At 41.2% G+C, this 17,287-nt stretch overlaps 1 protein-coding gene and 1 long non-coding RNA gene across 4 annotated transcripts in view; one reads left to right on the forward strand and one right to left on the reverse strand.

Annotated features, from left to right (window-relative positions):
• Positions 1 to 460, reverse strand: part of LOC111968870 (zinc finger protein 658B-like) — a 42,988-nt gene extending 42,528 nt beyond the window's left edge. For 2 of the 3 annotated variants that reach the window (XM_023994794.2, XM_023994793.3), the window contains exon 1: positions 339 to 460. In XM_023994794.2, coding sequence (XP_023850562.1) covers positions 339 to 368 — 30 coding nt within the window. In that variant the 5' untranslated portion in view covers positions 369 to 460. The remainder of the gene's footprint in view (positions 1 to 338) is intronic. The other variant, XM_023994795.2, reaches the window with a different exon arrangement.
• A 4,491-nt stretch (positions 461 to 4,951) lies between these two features.
• LOC139028244 (uncharacterized) lies at positions 4,952 to 6,496 on the forward strand. Its single transcript, XR_011480435.1, has 3 exons — positions 4,952 to 5,523; positions 5,801 to 5,912; positions 6,006 to 6,496. It is a non-coding gene; the product is annotated as an uncharacterized lncRNA (long non-coding RNA).
• The last annotated feature ends 10,791 nt before the right edge of the window (positions 6,497 to 17,287 follow it).

Here is a 17,287-nt window from a genome sequence, read left to right on the forward strand (position 1 = left end):
GGATGATAGGACATCTCCATTTAGAATTATAAAAAGACCAATGAGTTTTTTTGTTAAAAAATGAAATAAGTCCATACAATTATGCACTTCTGCAATACAAAACCAATTGCACACTTAACATATCATACAAGAAGCCAACAGCCAGCCAAATGAAATAACAGCCGCGTGGCTAGCTGCATTCCACAACAAACACAATTAGTTAGTAATCATGCACGAGCGTTCATACACTACGCAGTATTTTATTGTGATGAGGCACATAAAACGATCATTTTAATGTACATTTTTTTAAATAAATTCTAACTGATTTTATCTTTAAAGTTTGCTGAGTGGAAACGTACCTCAAAGACAGGTTTCACTTCTGACGCCATCGTAGCATGAACAGAAGCTTCTCATCCTCTCTCTTTGCTAGTGTGTGCAGTGAGTTACTGGTGCAACGCAATATCGCCCTCTGTCTGTACGGGAGTATAATGACATCTGGGAGTCACAAAATACATTTGTGATTACCTCAACTAGCCTGTACCCCTGCACACTGACTTGGTACCGGTGCCCCCTGTACATATCCTTGTTATTGTTATTCTTATTGTGTTACTTTTTATTATTACTTTTTATTTTAGCCTACTTGGTAAATATTTTCTTCTTCTTGAACTGCACTGTTGGTTAAGNCAAATGCTCACCTTCGATGGCCACTGGCACGCTGGAGAAGTGTGCTCTTCACAGATGAATCCCGGTTTCAACTGTACCGGGCAGATGGCAGACAGAGTGTATAGAGTTGTGTGGGCTAGCGGTTTGCTGATGTCAACGTTGTGAACAGAGTGCCCCGTGGTGGCAGTGGGGTTATGGTATGGGCAGGCATAAGCCAATATGTATTCCATATACAATGATTAGCATTGGGCATTTATTTGACCATGGAAGATGTTCTAAACCCAAAATTTTATGCAAATGTCACTTAAATATGAACAAATATTAATAATGGTGAATGTTTAGATAATTACTTTACATGTATCATAAATAAATACAGGTTAATTATAATTTTGTACTATTACGGGGGACTTATATTTGGACAAATTTCTGAAATTCCGTAACCCGGAATTACTTTTTTAGTGTTGCCGACGCAACGCTGATGTGAATAGCACTGCTTACATTAGCCTTGGAGAGAACGGAATCTTTGGAGTCTCTGTCCTGAAACGCTCCATTCATCAGCCTATACAGGAATCCTAGTGCAGTGTTCTCCTGTTGCAGAAAACATTAGTTAAAAGCATCATAACAACAAACAAGACAAAGGAAACCATCAAAAGTGCAACAGAGTAGCACGATCAAACCCTCACGGATGATAGGACATCTCCATTTAGAATTATAAAAAGACCAATGAGTTTTTTTGTTAAAAAATGAAATAAGTCCATACAATTATGCACTTCTGCAATACAAAACCAATTGCACACTTAACATATCATACAAGAAGCCAACAGCCAGCCAAATGAAATAACAGCCGCGTGGCTAGCTGCATTCCACAACAAACACAATTAGTTAGTAATCATGCACGAGCGTTCATACACTACGCAGTATTTTATTGTGATGAGGCACATAAAACGATCATTTTAATGTACATTTTTTTAAATAAATTCTAACTGATTTTATCTTTAAAGTTTGCTGAGTGGAAACGTACCTCAAAGACAGGTTTCACTTCTGACGCCATCGTAGCATGAACAGAAGCTTCTCATCCTCTCTCTTTGCTAGTGTGTGCAGTGAGTTACTGGTGCAACGCAATATCGCCCTCTGTCTGTACGGGAGTATAATGACATCTGGGAGTCACAAAATACATTTGTGATTACCTCAACTAGCCTGTACCCCTGCACACTGACTTGGTACCGGTGCCCCCTGTACATATCCTTGTTATTGTTATTCTTATTGTGTTACTTTTTATTATTACTTTTTATTTTAGCCTACTTGGTAAATATTTTCTTCTTCTTGAACTGCACTGTTGGTTAAGTGCTTGTAAGTAAGCATTTCACGGTAAAGTCTACACTTGTTGTATTTGGCGCATGTGGCAAATAAAGTTTGATTTGATTTGAACTGTGGGACCTTATATAGACACTTGTGTGCCTTTCCATATCATGTCCAATCAATTGAATTTACCCCAGGTGGACTCCAATCAAGTTGTAGAAACATCTCAAAGATGATCAATGTAAACAGGATGCACCTGAGCTCAATTTCGAATCTCATAGCAATGAAAATAAGGTATTTCTGTTTTTTATTTTTGATAAATTCGCAAAAATGTCTAAAAACCTGTTTTTGCTTTGTCATGATGGGGTATTGTATGTAGATTGCTGAGTTTTGTAAATTTTATTTTATACATTTTAGAATAAGGCTGTAATGTAACAAAATGTGGGAAAAGTCTAGGGGTCTGAATACTTTCCAAAGGCACTGTATGTTCCATCTCTATGTACGTCAAGAAGATATCGGATTGGAATGTGTCGTGTGTGGGTCTTCAAAGCAGGCCACCTATCAAGGGTGATATCTCTTGGGTGGCACTAGAAGTAAATGCAAAGGATATACGTGAAGAATTGGATCAAGTGGTTGGTGCACACCAACTGTCCCTCATGGTAGATGGAGTGAGGAAACACACTCCATCCATTCTGTTGTTCTTTGATGAAGAGGCTCCCTTCTCACGTGTATTTGGGTTTATGAGACATCCTGTGAGAGAGCCTTTGTGCCCAAACCCCTGCAGTGTGATAAATGCAAATTATTTGGCCATGTGTCAAGAGTATGTAGACCGAAGGAATATCGTATGCCAACCAGTGGTGGAAAAAGTACCAAATTGTCATGCATAATTAAAAGTAAAGATACCTTATCAGAAAATGACTCAAGTAAAAGTGAAAGTCACCCAGTAAAATATAACTTTAGTAAAAGTCTAAAAGTACTTGGTTTAAAATATATTTAAGTATCAATAATAAATGTAATAGGTCAAATATACTTAAGGATTAAAAGTAAAAGTATAAATCATTTCACATTCCTTATATTCAGCAAACCAAATGGCACAGTTTTTTTTATTATTTTTATTACGGATAGCCAGGGGCAGACTCCAGGGGCCTGTTGCACAAAAGTAGAATTAAGACATCCGGGATAAATGACTCAGCTGAGCTCAATGAAGCCAAAACATGTGCGTCCAGGCTTAATTGGGTGCACAAAGACCAAGCCAGGATGAGCAGACACGGATTCATTAAGCCAGGTGAAACCAATCCTGGATAGGTGCGCGCTCACGGCTCACTCAAATAGACCCCGCCACAGATCACAGATTAACTGATTTACCATGGCAACTAGAGCCGCGTACTTTTCCCCGTCGGAAGCACAAATCCTCATGGAGGCATACGAGGAGGTAAAAGATATAATTAAGAGAAAAGGCAACACCGCCACAGTGATAAAGCAAAGAGAAAAAGCGCTGGCAAAGTATTGCAGACCGCCTGAATGCGTAAGTAGTGCACAATTACACACTCACCGCTCCGCAAACATCACAATTACAATTCAAATATTTAATTCACATCTCCAAAATGCAGTTGTACTGTAATTATGAAACGGTTAAATTTTTAATTGAAATGCACTGCAGATATGAGTGAAATTGTGTAAAGTAACTCCATCACACTGTATAAAGCTATGATACATTTTTTGATATTTTTACTGAAAACAAGACAAATACCAAGTAATTTTTTGCAGTGTGACTCCATTAAATGTGTGTGTGTGTGTGTAGATTAAACATGAACGGGCCAAAACGGACATGGCAGCAGGTCAAAATCAAATACAAGAACATTCTGCAGAATGGTATGGTCCCTGACTAATATTTAACAAAGCACAAGCATATATTGTACCCAGAAGGTGCCTGCTCACACATTGTCTGTACTGTTTAGCAGTGAAAAAGAATACCCACAGACAAGGCACGGGTGGTGGGTCACCAAAGGCTGACCTTACCCAGCAGAGGACATGGCCTTGGAGCTAAATAAAGGCAGCCCGTCTTAGAGGGGATCCCTGGGGGAAAGAGACGAGCATAGGTTCCTCCCAAGATGCCACCCGCTTCATTCAAGGTATGTCCTTCCATCTCTACATGGGATACAACCACATTCATATTGAATCAATTGGACTGTCTGACTTTGGTTTACCTATTGCCTTGCAGTGTCTGGCAGCACTGTGTTCCTGTTAGAGCACCAGCACAAGCACCAGACGATGCTGATCCAGTGAGTACTCCATCAAAGGCATACTGTAGCCTGGCATGTCTTGTCTACTAGCTTCAATATGAATCCGATTAAATGTGATAGGGTGAAGGCCCCAGTGCAGCAGCAACAGCACATGATGGAGACGAGATGAGGAGGAGACCATCTCTCTGGATTCCAGAAGGCATGAGGTATCATGTTAAGACTGTGAAAGTACTATTTACTCTACAATGGTGAGGAGTCCTCATCAAAATCAAAAATCTAATTTCTTTTACAGGACCCAGATGCTTACAGTGGGAAAACCAGCCTGGCAACATAGTGCGTATTAATAAAGGACACCACATCCTGCCAAATTCCAGCTGCGCTAAATGTATTGTGTTCACAGAGCTCACAAGCTATCAGAAAGTTGTATGGCAACCACCTCCGGCGCCAAATAGAACTGGCAGACATAGACATTCAGTACAAGAAGAAAAAGATGGAAAATCTTGCACTGGAGTCCGAAATAAAAAGAGGACAATTAGGAAACTGGACCTTGAAATAAAAAAACTTGAGAGGGAGGTGAGATATGCCTTCAATGTACACTGTATGCTAACTGTAACACAAATGTATTAATCATTATTTTTCTTTCCTCCCCCAGCTCCAAGAAGATGACACAGCTCAAAATAAAATTAGGTATATTCTCGTAAAGTCAAGTGAGCCATGACATATGAGCTCTTATTGTGAGCACACAGGACGGTGGCATCTTTCTAAGGTTTTTTTTATTTTCCCAGCAATCAGTACAACCAAGTCATCGTTATAAGGCATCGCCCTCTTTTGCCCACCCCCCCAGCACCAGGTGTGGCCACTAGCCTATATGAAGGCCCAAAATGTGTGTTCCTTTCTGCTCTGACAATGGCATGCCCATTCGTGCGAGATGTGGTGGATGAAGAAGCACTTGTGCTGAGGAGAGCCTTCAGGCGAGAAAGGGTCTTCAGGGACCGGTTGGACCCACTGGCCTTCCCTGATGACCATCTATATGAAAGATACAGGTTTTCTGCAGATGGCATCAGGTATCTATGCAGACTACTGGGTCCCAGGATTAAGCACCGCACTGCACGGAGCCATGCACTGAGTGTGGAGCAAATGGTTTGTGTGGCCTTGCGCTTTTTTGCTAGTGGAGCCTTCCTGTACTCAGTGGGGGATGCAGAACAGCTGAACAAGGCCACAATTTGCCGCACAATAAGGAGTGTGTGTCTGGCTATCAAAGCATTAGCAGATGTCTTCATCTCCTTCCCTGGCCACAGAAGACTCTGTGACATCAAAGAGGAGTTCTATAGGATTGCAGGTAAGAGGATCACAAATTACAGGACAACTGTTAACACATAGTAGGATACTCATTACTTTGTGTGACAGGTTTCCCCAATGTCATTGGTGCAGTGGACTGCACACACATAAGGATAAAAGCCCCTCAGTGCCCATGAGGCCGATTTTGTGAATAGGAAATCCTTTCACAGCATTAATGTTCAGGTGAACATAACTTTTGGTATTGTCCATTGACGAACACTCTGCATTGCCAGTGATGTGCATTGATTGGTGTAATATTCCTCATCTTATGATTTCAGATGGTCTGCAATGCTGACTGTGTGATCAGCAATGTTGTGGCAAAATGGCCTGGCTCAGTCCATGACTCCAGAATCTTTCGGGCCTCTGAAATCTATCAGTGCCTATCACAAGGTAAGCCACACAACCCCTATTTTTAACCATCATGGCTGTGTCAAGAATATCACGTGTTTATGAGGTAGTAATGATGAGATTTTGTGTTGACAGGTGAATTCTCTGGTGTGTTGCTGGGAGACAGGGGGTATGGCTGCCAGCCTTTTCTCCTGACACCTTTCACAGACCCCCAGGAAGCACAGCAGGCCTACAACCATGCCCATGCCAGGACCAGGGCCAGAGTTGAAATGACCTTTGGCCTCCTGAAGGCACGCTTTCACTGCCTTCACAAATTAAGGGTCAGCCCTGTTAGGGCATGTGATATTACTGTGGCTTGTGCTGTCCTCCACAATGTGGCCTGCCTGAGGAAGGAGAGGGCCCCAGAGTGCCACCAGCCATGGACTGGGACAATCCGGCAATCTTCCCTGATGACGACAGTGGTCGGCTGCTGAGGACCAATATGTGTTGAATTATTTTAGTTAGTATGTGTGCTTTCAATTTTGGTTAAATATGTCCTGCGGTGGCAGAGGAATTTAGGGTTTTTTGGGTTCGTTTTTTGACGAATTTGGCCTCTTATTGATGTTTGTGCGGTATACTGTGTGTAATACAAGGCTGCAGGGAGGCTACTGCATCCATTCATTTGTCTGTTCAGTTGATGTGTATGGATTTGTCCTGCATTTATTTTAGTGTGCAGACATGCAGGGTGTGTTATATACAGACCTTTGAATGGTATGTATCATTTTGTATAATATGCTTGGATTCTGTGCTTTCCATCTTGTAGAGTCACTGTGACTTCAGTTCGAAAGGAGCTGATGGTTTACCTGCTTTGTTTTGTCCTTATTCAATAAAGGAACATAATGTTACACATTGTGTTTTTATATTCATATGGAATGTGTATTTGTTTATATGACAGAGTACTAGGGCCACACTGAAGAAAAAGGAAAAGTCATAAATTTATGAGGCTGGTTCTTTCTGCAGAAAAGCTACATATTGTTTTTACAGTTTTGATACTTATGACAATGTGAACTTAATATTCTGGCACATCAGCATGTCTTTGTTTATGAAACCATACTGAAGTACAATTTCACGAAATGCCCCACATCTGTCATTTTAACAACTGTCCTCCTTTAAAACAACTGGTTACAATATTATGACTTGTGTTTTTTTCCCCTCTGTGGCCCTAATATTCTATCATTTTATATATAGCCTTAAGTCTATGGGAAACTGTAAATTATCTAATGATAGCAACATCATCTAAAAATCATTTTTTATCCAAAATCATTGAAATTAATGATCACAAACGTTTAAATAATAACAGTGGGTCTAGTTATATGTGATAACAATGTATAGTGAGCAGTGAAATAACTATTGGTTTCCATTTGTGGTGACTGCTGACTGACATTAGGGATGAGATTAAATAGATCCTGGAATTTAGCCTGGTCTGGAGCAGGCTAGCTCCACAGAATAAATCTCCATGGTAATTTATACCATAACATATCCTCCTGCCCCCTATCCATCTTTAGTGCAACCGGATTACGGATCAATTGAGCCAGGATCACCAAGATATCCTGGCTTAATCCCTTATCCTAGTTTTGTGCAACAGGCCCCAGCACTCAGACGTAATTTACAAACAAAGCATTTTTATTTTGTATGATTTAATTTCACTACCCCATCCAGTAGGTGGTGGCAATACACTTATAGGCTGCCATAAAACCTTAAAGAAGAAGATATTCATGAGCGTCCAAATATGTATTTATATCTGTGATGTCTGAAATGCAAAGATAACATACAGTAAGTAGCCAGTCAAACAGGTTAGTCAGGAAGAGGTTCAGAGATGTAAAGAGTGATGAAGTCCTTGCTGCTGTCATTTCTTCAACTGCTGCCGGGACATAAAGAGCATAAAGAGCCTACTGAAGATAAGTGTCTGTTAATTGTTTTGTTAATTTATCAAATAATGATGTGACAATGTAAATGTGAACATCTCTTTTTCTTCAGAGGTGATAATCACTCATCACATGGTTTGTTGGAGGACATTATTTTATAAGTTATCAGCTCACATCCAGGTAGACCTATTTAGCCATATTAACTAATATTACAGTCATGACAGAAAGACATAAGAAATAATCTAATATGGGTGATGTGATATGGCCTGGATGAGCTGGTGGTGATGACAGAACTCAATCTGGTGAAATACGACGATATGAGCGCATATTTCAGAGAGCATGTTGGACTGGGACACGTTTTTATAAGATAAAAAGCTTCTCATTTTACAGTGGGTCCGCTATGGTTCTGTGTTGCCTAGTTATGCTAATATATTTGAGACCAGTGTATTGCAGTTATTTCGTCGTTGACTTAATAAGTAAAATATCGTTGAGTAGTAAACAGGGAAACAACGAGTCCCAGACAGTTCGCAATAGATCACCCCAGAGGGGGAATCGTTTACTAGGCTACCGGAATTATTGGGATCATCTGGCTACCACAAGTCCTTGAAATACATTGAGCTCGTTGACAAAACAGACCATGGAACCCCTATTCACACGAAGGTCCGCGGTGGGTCTGTGTAAATTATGCGATTATACTGGAGACAGGTTTATAGCAGTGAATGTCATCTATTAATTTACTCTTATACTATTTCTAAGTAGAAGCCTTATCAGCCAGGGAAACGAATTGTTGAACATTCAGATTTGTCTGCCTGACTGAGGTTCTTTACCTGAATGACTAGGGTTTTCTTATCGCAACACGACTACATATTTAGCTCAAATAGAGATATAATTAGATCCCCAGATCCTCAACAAGATTTACAGCTGCACCATCGAGCACATGGTTGCATCACCGCCTGGTATGGCAACTGCTCGGCATCCGACGGTAAGGCGCTACAGAGGGTAGTGCGTATGGCCATGTACATCACTGGGGCCAAGCTTCCGCCATCCAGGACCTACAGTATATACTAGGCGGTGTCAGACGAAGGGCCCAAAAATTGTCAAAGACTCCAGTCACCCAAGTCATAGACTGTTCGCACAGCAAGCGGTACCCGGAGCGCCAAGTCTAGGTCCAAAGGCTCCTTAATAGCTTCTGCCCCCAAGCCAAAAGACTGCTGAACAATTAATCAAATGGCCACCCGGACTGCTTGCATTGACACCCCCACCCCCCTTTGTTTTTACACTGCTGCTACTCACTGTTTATTATCTATGCATAGTCACTTTACCCCTACCTACATGTACAAATTACCTCGACTAACCTGTACCCCTGAACATTGTATTTTAATGTCTTATTTTTATTTATTTTTACTTTAGTTTATTTTGTAAATATTTTCTTAAAACTGCATTGTTGGTTAAGGGCTTGTAAGTAAGCATTTCACGGTAAGGTCCACACCTGTTTTATTCGGCGCATGTGACAAATAAAAATGTATTCGATTTGAAATGGTGTTTTCTTTGAAAAGATGAGCCTGGCTGAGAATTGTATTTCTTTTTATTTAACCTTTATTTAACTATAGAATAGAACATTCCATTTTCCGCCAGAGAGTGGCGCTGTTTACCGTCATTTTCTGGATTATCTTCTGACCAGAACAATATTACTTATTTTACTCAACTAGAGCTAGAAATAAATGGTGTTTTAGCTAAACAAGTGGTGCTCAAAACAGGTCCTGATTGACCGGTCGCCACTGGTTAAGAGTAGGGTATTTGGGCAGTCTGCCCGGTCTAAGCCACTCCTGGTTCTACTCATCTCCATATCCGGTGTTTATAAACTGCAGCTCGGAAAAGATAACCGCGTCGCGCGTGAACATGCATTCATATGCGCGTGCACGAATTGAAACTCGCGCTTTCCAGCAGCAACCTCTTTGGGGACCAGTCCAGACAATATATGGGTGTGATGACACTCCTCATAGGCGCACATCATTTTAAAACAAGACAATGATTATCTAGTCTGTCAGTCAAGGTTTAGTTACAACTCTGGACTAATGCAAGATGGAAAGCAATGGATTGACATTGACTAGTGATTTATATATTGCATTTAAAATGTTGATTAGCTGGGCATACTGGGCAATATGGATGCACATCTCTCAGTAAATAATAACCATCAAGTATTCAGCCAAGCCATAGTATAAATACTATTTTATATTTGAACATGTATAAAAGGAAATCTGGGGGAGCCAGTTTGAATGGGGCTGATGCAGCTGATAACAATACTATTACTATGCTTAAGTTTATCAGTAGAGGAGATGCTGGATCATCAGCCAGTACTAACACAGACTCAGTTGATCTACATCCAGCCTCAGCCAGTACTAACACAGATCCAGGTGAAGTACAGGCAGCCTCAGCCAGTACTAGCATAACCAGAGGTGTACAGCCAGCATCAGATACAAGCAGCTCAGACCCTAATAGAACAGTTGCTACTCCACCAAATGACCCAGCAGATTGGCCCCCAGTCTTAACAGATTTTATGAGGACTGAGTTAGTGCTCAGAGGTCCATTCAACCAGGACTGGATTTTTCTTACCCTAAAGACAAGTCTAGAAGAGGTTTCCTGTCAGGTTTATTACAGAGACAGCTGTCAAATGGGGAAAAGATTACCAGGAGCTGGCTTTCATACTCAATCAAAACAATGCTGTGTATTGTTTTTGCTGTAAGCTCTTTACTACAAAAAAGTACAAAATAATAAAGGAAGGCGTGAATGACTGGTCAAATATCAACACCATTCTGAAACACCATGAGGGTAGTCCTGAACACACAAACAATGTGATTAAGTGGAGAGAACTTGATCCACACCTAAGTTGGGGACAGACTCTTGACCAGATACAAATTACAATTTTGGAGGCTGAAAGAAAGAGATGGCGGGATGTCCTTACACGTTTAATAAGTATCACCCAGTCTCTGGCTGAAAGAAACCTAGCATTCAGGGGTTCAAACTAACTGTTCCAACCAGATAATGTAAACTTCCTAAAAAAGGTTGAATTACTGTCAAAATTTGACCCCGTTATGGAAAATCATCTCAGCAAAATGAAAGATGGAGAGACATGCTCATTACCTTGGGAGGAGCACACAGAATGAGCTGATACAGATTGTGAGAGACAAGATTCTGGAAGCAATAGTGACTCAAGTAAGAGACTCAAAGTACTTCTCCATTATCTTGGACTGTACACCTGACATTAGTCACCAGGAGCAAATGTCCATTATTCTGAGAAGCGTGGCTTTAAAGGGAAAGCCAGAGATCAAGGAGCACTTCCTCGGCTTTGTGAATGTTGAGGTTACAACAGGCTTGAATCTGTTAACTGTCATCTAAGATAAGCTGAACAAGCTGAAGATTCCATTTGAAGATTGCAGAGGGCAAGCTTATGATAATGTGGCCAACATGAAGGGAAAGCACCAAAGAGTACAAGCCAGACTGCTAAAAAAAAAAATCCCAGAGTCACGTTCATCCCATGTGGAGCACATACTCTAAACCTTGTCATTGCAGATGCTGCCAAATCTCCAAAAGATGCAGTTGGGTTTTTTMGGCATGTGCAAAAGCTCTTCACCTTCTTTTCAGCTGGCACACAAAGATGGGAGTGTTTTGAAGAAACACGTGAACATAACTGTGAAGTCACTTGGTGACACAAGATGGGAGAGTAGGCTCCAAAGTACTCATACAATCAGGTATTAGACTTATGAGGTTCGGGAGGCATTACTGGAAGCCAGACAGACGATCAATGATCATGTGGCCAAAGTGGAGACACAAGCACTTGCAGAGGAAGTTGTGTCCTACCGCTTCTTGATTTGCTGTGTCGAATGGTGTGAGATACTGACAATGACAAACAAGGTGAACAAGCTCCTCCAATCTGCCTCAATGCAGTTGGATATTGCAGTGAATTGAATCGCAAATGCAATGGCCTCCCTCATTACATACTGGGAAACTGGATTCTCTGAGGTCCAGACAACAGCATTTGTGAAGAAATTCATGTGGAGGCTGTTCTGAAAGAGAAGAGACTGAGAAACAGCAAGAGGCATTTCAGCTATGAGGCTCCTGATGAACCAGTGACTGATGTACTGAAAAACCTTGAAGTCAACTACTTCAACATTGTAGTCGACTCTGCTGTGACATCCATGGATGAGAGATTTGAAACACTGAACCAGGTGAAAACCAAATATGGAGTGCTGCTGAACTTCAGCACTGCCTCTCAGATGTCCAGTGAATCTTTAAAGGCTCACTGCATGGAAGTTGAAAACACTCTAACCTTCAGAGATGACTGTGACATCAGTGGAATGGACCTGGCACACGAGAATCAGAATGTACCTGATCTGCCATCAGACAAGATCAAATCAAATCAAATCAAGTTTATTTTATATAGCCCTTCGTACATCAGCTAATATCTCGAAGTGCTGTACAGACACCCAGCCTAAAACCCCAAACAGCAAACAATGCAGGTGTAGATGACTGCCTTTGAGCTGCTTTCCTTTCTCTGTGAGAAAAACCTGGAGTTACTCTGTCCTAAACGTTGGATAGCCCTAAGAATTGCAGTAGCATCGGCAGAGAGGAGCTTTTCAAAATTAAAGCTCATCAAAAGCACTAGTCTCAACGTCAACAGTGAAGAGGCAACTCTGGGATGCTGGCCTTCTAGGCAGAGTTCCTCTGTCCAGTGTCTGTGTTCTGTTGTCCATCTTAATCTTTTCTTTTTATTGGCCAGTCTGAGATATGGCTTTTTCTTTGCAACTCTGCCTAGAAGGCCAGCTTCCCGGAGTCGCCTCTTCACTGTTGACGTTGAGACTGGTGTTTTGCGGGTACTATTTAATGAAGCTGCCAGTTGAGGACTTGTGAAGCGTCTGTTTCTCAAACTAGACACTCTAATGTACTTGTCCTCTTGCTGAATTGTGCACCGGGGCCTCCCACTCCTCTTTCTATTCTGGTTAGACCCAGTTTGCGATGTTCTGTGAAGGGAGTTGGGCACAGCGTTGCACGAGATCTTCAGTTTCTTGGCAATTTCTTGCATGGAATAGCCTTAATTTCTCAGAACAAGAATAGACAGACGAGTTTCAGAAGAAAGTTATTTGTTTCTGGCAATTTTGAGCCTGTAATTGAATCCACAAATACTGATGCTCCAGATACTCAACTAGTCTAAAGAAGGCCAGTTTTATTGCTTCTTTAATCAGGACAACAGTTTTCAGCTGTGCTAACATAATTGCAAAAGGGTTTTCTAATGATCAATTAGCCTTTTAAAATGATAAACTTGGATTAGCTAACACCACAATGTGCCATTGGAACACAGGAGTGATGGTTCCTGATAATGGACCTCTGTACGCCTATGTAGATATTCCATTCAAAATCAGCCGTTTCCAGCTACAACAGTCATTTACAACATTAACAATGTCTACACTGTATTTCTGATCAATTTGATGTTATTGTAATGAACTAACAAAAAAAATTGCCTTTCTTTCAAAAACAAGGACATGTGACCCCAAACTTTTGAACGGTAGTGTARGACTAATAAAACTTGAGCAGTGGTGGAATGTAATCAGATTGGCAAACAGGTACTGTACCTCACCATGTGTCAGAACCGGGAATGAGGAAATAACTAACCAGTCAGATGTACTGCAGACATCACTGAGTGATCCAAGCTCCAGGCAGAGGAGAGAGGCAGCAGGAGAAAGACAATATGGCTGCCAGCAGATTAATCACACATGCAGGTAAGTAGTCTAGAGGTCCATCTTTGTACTTCAAATCATATCTTGGAGAATGTAAATTTGTAAATTAAACATGTGACTATAGCTTTGTGATGTGGGCTGCTCCAGAAAATATACAGTACCAGTCAAAAGTTTGGTCACACCTACTCATTCAAGGGTTTCTTTACTTGTAAAACGTTCTACATTGTAGAATAATAGTGAAGATATCACAACTATCAAATAACACAGATGGAATCATGTAGTAACCAAAGTGATAAACAAATCAAAATATATTTTACATTTGAGATTCTTCAAAGTAGTCACCCTTTGCCTTGATGACAGCTTTGCACACTCTTGGCATTCTCTCAACCAGCTTCATGAGGTAGTCACCTGAAATGCATTTCAATTAACAGGTGTGCCTTGTTAAAGTGAATTTGTTAAATTTCTTTGCTTAATGCGTTTGAGCCAATCAGCTGTTTTGTGACAAGGTAGGGGTGGTCTACAGAAGATAGCCCTATTTGGTAAAAGACCAAGTCAATATTATGTCAAGAACAGCTCAAATATGCAAAGACAAACGACAGTCCATCATTACTTTAAGACCCAGAGTTACCTCTGCTGCAGAGGATAAGTTCCTTAGAGGTAACTGCATCTCAGATTGCAGCCCAAATAAATGCTTCACAGAGTTCAAGTAACAGACACATTTCAACATCAACTGTTCAGAGGAGACTGTGTGAATCAGGCCTTCATAGTCGAATTGCTGCAAAAAAACGCTACTAAAGGACCTATAAGAAGAAGGGACTTGCTTGGGCCAAGAAACACGAGCAATATACTTTTTTTCTGATGAGTCCAAAATATTGATTTTTGGTTCCAACCACCTTATCCTTGTGAGACGCAGAGTAGGTGAATGGATGATCTCCGCATGTGTGGTTCCCACCGTGAAGCACGGAGGAGGTGTGATGGTGTGACAGTGCTTTGCTGGTGACACTGTCTGTGATTTATTTAGAATTCAAGGCACACTTAACCAGCATGTCTACCACAGCATTCTGCAGTGATACGGCATCACATCTGGTTTGCGCTTAGTGGGACTATCATTTGTTTTTCAACAGGACAATGACCCAACACACCTTCAAGCTGTGTAACGGCTATTTGACCAAGAAGGAGAGGGATTGAGTGCTGCATCAGATGACCTGGCCTCCACAATCACCCGACCTCAACACAATTGAGATGGTTTGGGATGAGTTGGACAACAGAGTGAAGGAAAAGCAGCCAACAAGTGCTCAGCATATGTGGGAACTTTTTCAAGACTGTTGGAAATGCATTCGTCATAAAGCTGGCTGAGAGAATGACAAGATTGTTCAAAGCTGTAATCAAGGCAAAGAGTGGCTACTTTGAAGAATTGAAAATCTAAAATATATTTTAATTTGTTTGGCACTTTTTTGGTTACTATATAATTTCATATGTGTTATTCCATGGTTTTGATGTCTTCACTATTATTCTACAATGTAGAAAATAGTAAAAAAATAAAGAAAAACCCTTGAATGAGCAGTGTCCAAACTTTTGACTGGTTCTGTATCTCTGTATCTCTCTCTCTGTATCTCTCTCTCTCTGGTGACACCCTCCATTACTCAGAGCTGAGGATGGTCCTGCTGAGATACAGAAGAGCTGGAAAGAGTTCAGCAGGAAACACCATCTGGGCAGAGAGGTGTTTGACCTGAGGACAGCTGCTCAGTGTGTGAAGAGACAGGGAGAAGTAGCACAGAGGCAAGTCACTGTGCTTGACACTCCAGGCTGGTGGGTTATTGCCACTGTAGTGTGGACTCCTGAACTGGTTAAACAGGAGATTGTGCTCAGTGTGTCTCTGTGTCCTCCAGGACCTTACACTCTCCTCCTGGTCGTAGCAGTTGGTAAACTTCTGGCCATTCCTTGGACACTGTGCTAACAAACCTCCAAACGAGCTTCAATGCCATACAACACTCCTTCCGTGGCCTCCAACTGCTCTTAAACGCTAGTAAAAACCAAATGCATGCTTTTTACCCGTTCGCTGCCCGCACCTGCCCGCCCAACTAGCATCACCACCCTGGACGGTTCTGACCTAGAATATGTGGACAACTACAAATACCTAGGTGTCTGGCTAGACTGTAAACTCTCCTTCCAGACTCATATRAAACATCTCCAATCCAAAATCAAATCTAGAATTGGCTTTCTATTTCGAAACAAAGCCTCCTTCACTCACGCCGCCAAACTTACCCTAGTAAAACTGACTATCCTACCGATCCTCGACTTCGGCGATGTCATCTACAAAATAGCTTCCAATGCTCTACTCAGCAAACTGGATGCAGTCTATCACAGTGCCATTCGTTTTGTTACCAAATCATCTTATACCACCCACCACTGCGACCTGTATGCTCTAGTCCGCTGGCCCTCGCTACATATTCGTCGCCAGACCCACTGGCTCCAGGTCTTCTATAAGTCTATGCTAGGTAAAGCTCCGCCTTATCTCAGCTCACTGGTCCCGATAGCAACACTCACCCGTAGCACACGTTCCAGCAGGTATATCTCACTGATCATCCCCAAAGCKAACACCTCATTTGGCCACCTTTCCTTCCAGTTCTCTGCTGCCAGTGACCTGAACGAATTGCAAAAATCTCTGAAGCTGGAGACTTACATTTCCCTCACTAACTTTAAACATCAGCTATCTGAGCAGCTAACCGATTACTGCACCTGTACATAGCCCATCTATAATTTAGCCCAAACAACTAGCTCTCCCCCTACTGTATTTATTTATTTATTTTGCTCCTTTGCACCCCATTATTTCTATCTCTACTTTGCACATTCTTCCACTGCAAATCTACCATTCCAGTGTTTTACTTGCTATATTGTATTTACTTCGCCACCATGGCCTTTTTTTTGCCTTTACCTCCCTTATCTCACCACATTTGCTCACATTGTATATAGACTTATTTTTCTACTGTATTATTGACTGTATGTTTGTTTTACTCCATGTGTAACTCTGTGTTGTTGTATGTGTCGAACTGCTTTGCTTTATCTTGGCCAGGTCGCAATTGTAAATTAGAACTTGTTCTCAACTAGCCTACCTGGTTAAATAAAGGTGAAATAAAAAAATAAAAAAAAAATTGACTTGTTTATTGTGTTATTGGCTTGTTTATTGTTTATTCTATGTTATTCCATGTGTAACTCTGTGTTGTTGTATGTGTCGAACTGGTTTGCTTTATCTTGGCCAGGTCGCAGTTGTAAATGAGAACTTGTTCTCAACTAGCCTACCTGGTTAAATAAAGGTGAAATAAAAAATAAATAAAGTCAATGATTCATTCACTGAGAAACAGAGTAATAGAGGAACACCTGGAGCTTCTCAGTGAGAGAGTCTGGAGTCACACTATAGTGCTGTTCACCTATGGGGACTTTCTGGGAGACAACCATTGAGCAGCACATTGAGAGTGAAGGGAAGGTCCTCCAGTGGCTTGTTGAAAAATGATGTCACAGAGCTGCTGGAGAAGATAGAGGAGACGGTGTCAGGAAACAGAGGAGGCCATTATTAGATAAAGAGAAAGAGCTAGAGAAGATAGAAGAGAGAAATAAGGTAGAGGAAGAGAGAGCAAAACAGAGACTGATGAAGGTTCAGGAACAGAGAGAGAACCTCAGATCACTAATAGGTAAAACATACTTATTATATACTTTACAAATTCTACCCCCTTAATAATGTAGATGGAGCAGATTGAGAGCTTCAAGTTCCTTGGTGTCTACA

This window comes from Salvelinus sp. IW2-2015, linkage group LG9 (genome assembly GCF_002910315.2).
Source record: "Salvelinus sp. IW2-2015 linkage group LG9, ASM291031v2, whole genome shotgun sequence".
Taxonomy (NCBI): domain Eukaryota; kingdom Metazoa; phylum Chordata; class Actinopteri; order Salmoniformes; family Salmonidae; genus Salvelinus; species Salvelinus sp. IW2-2015.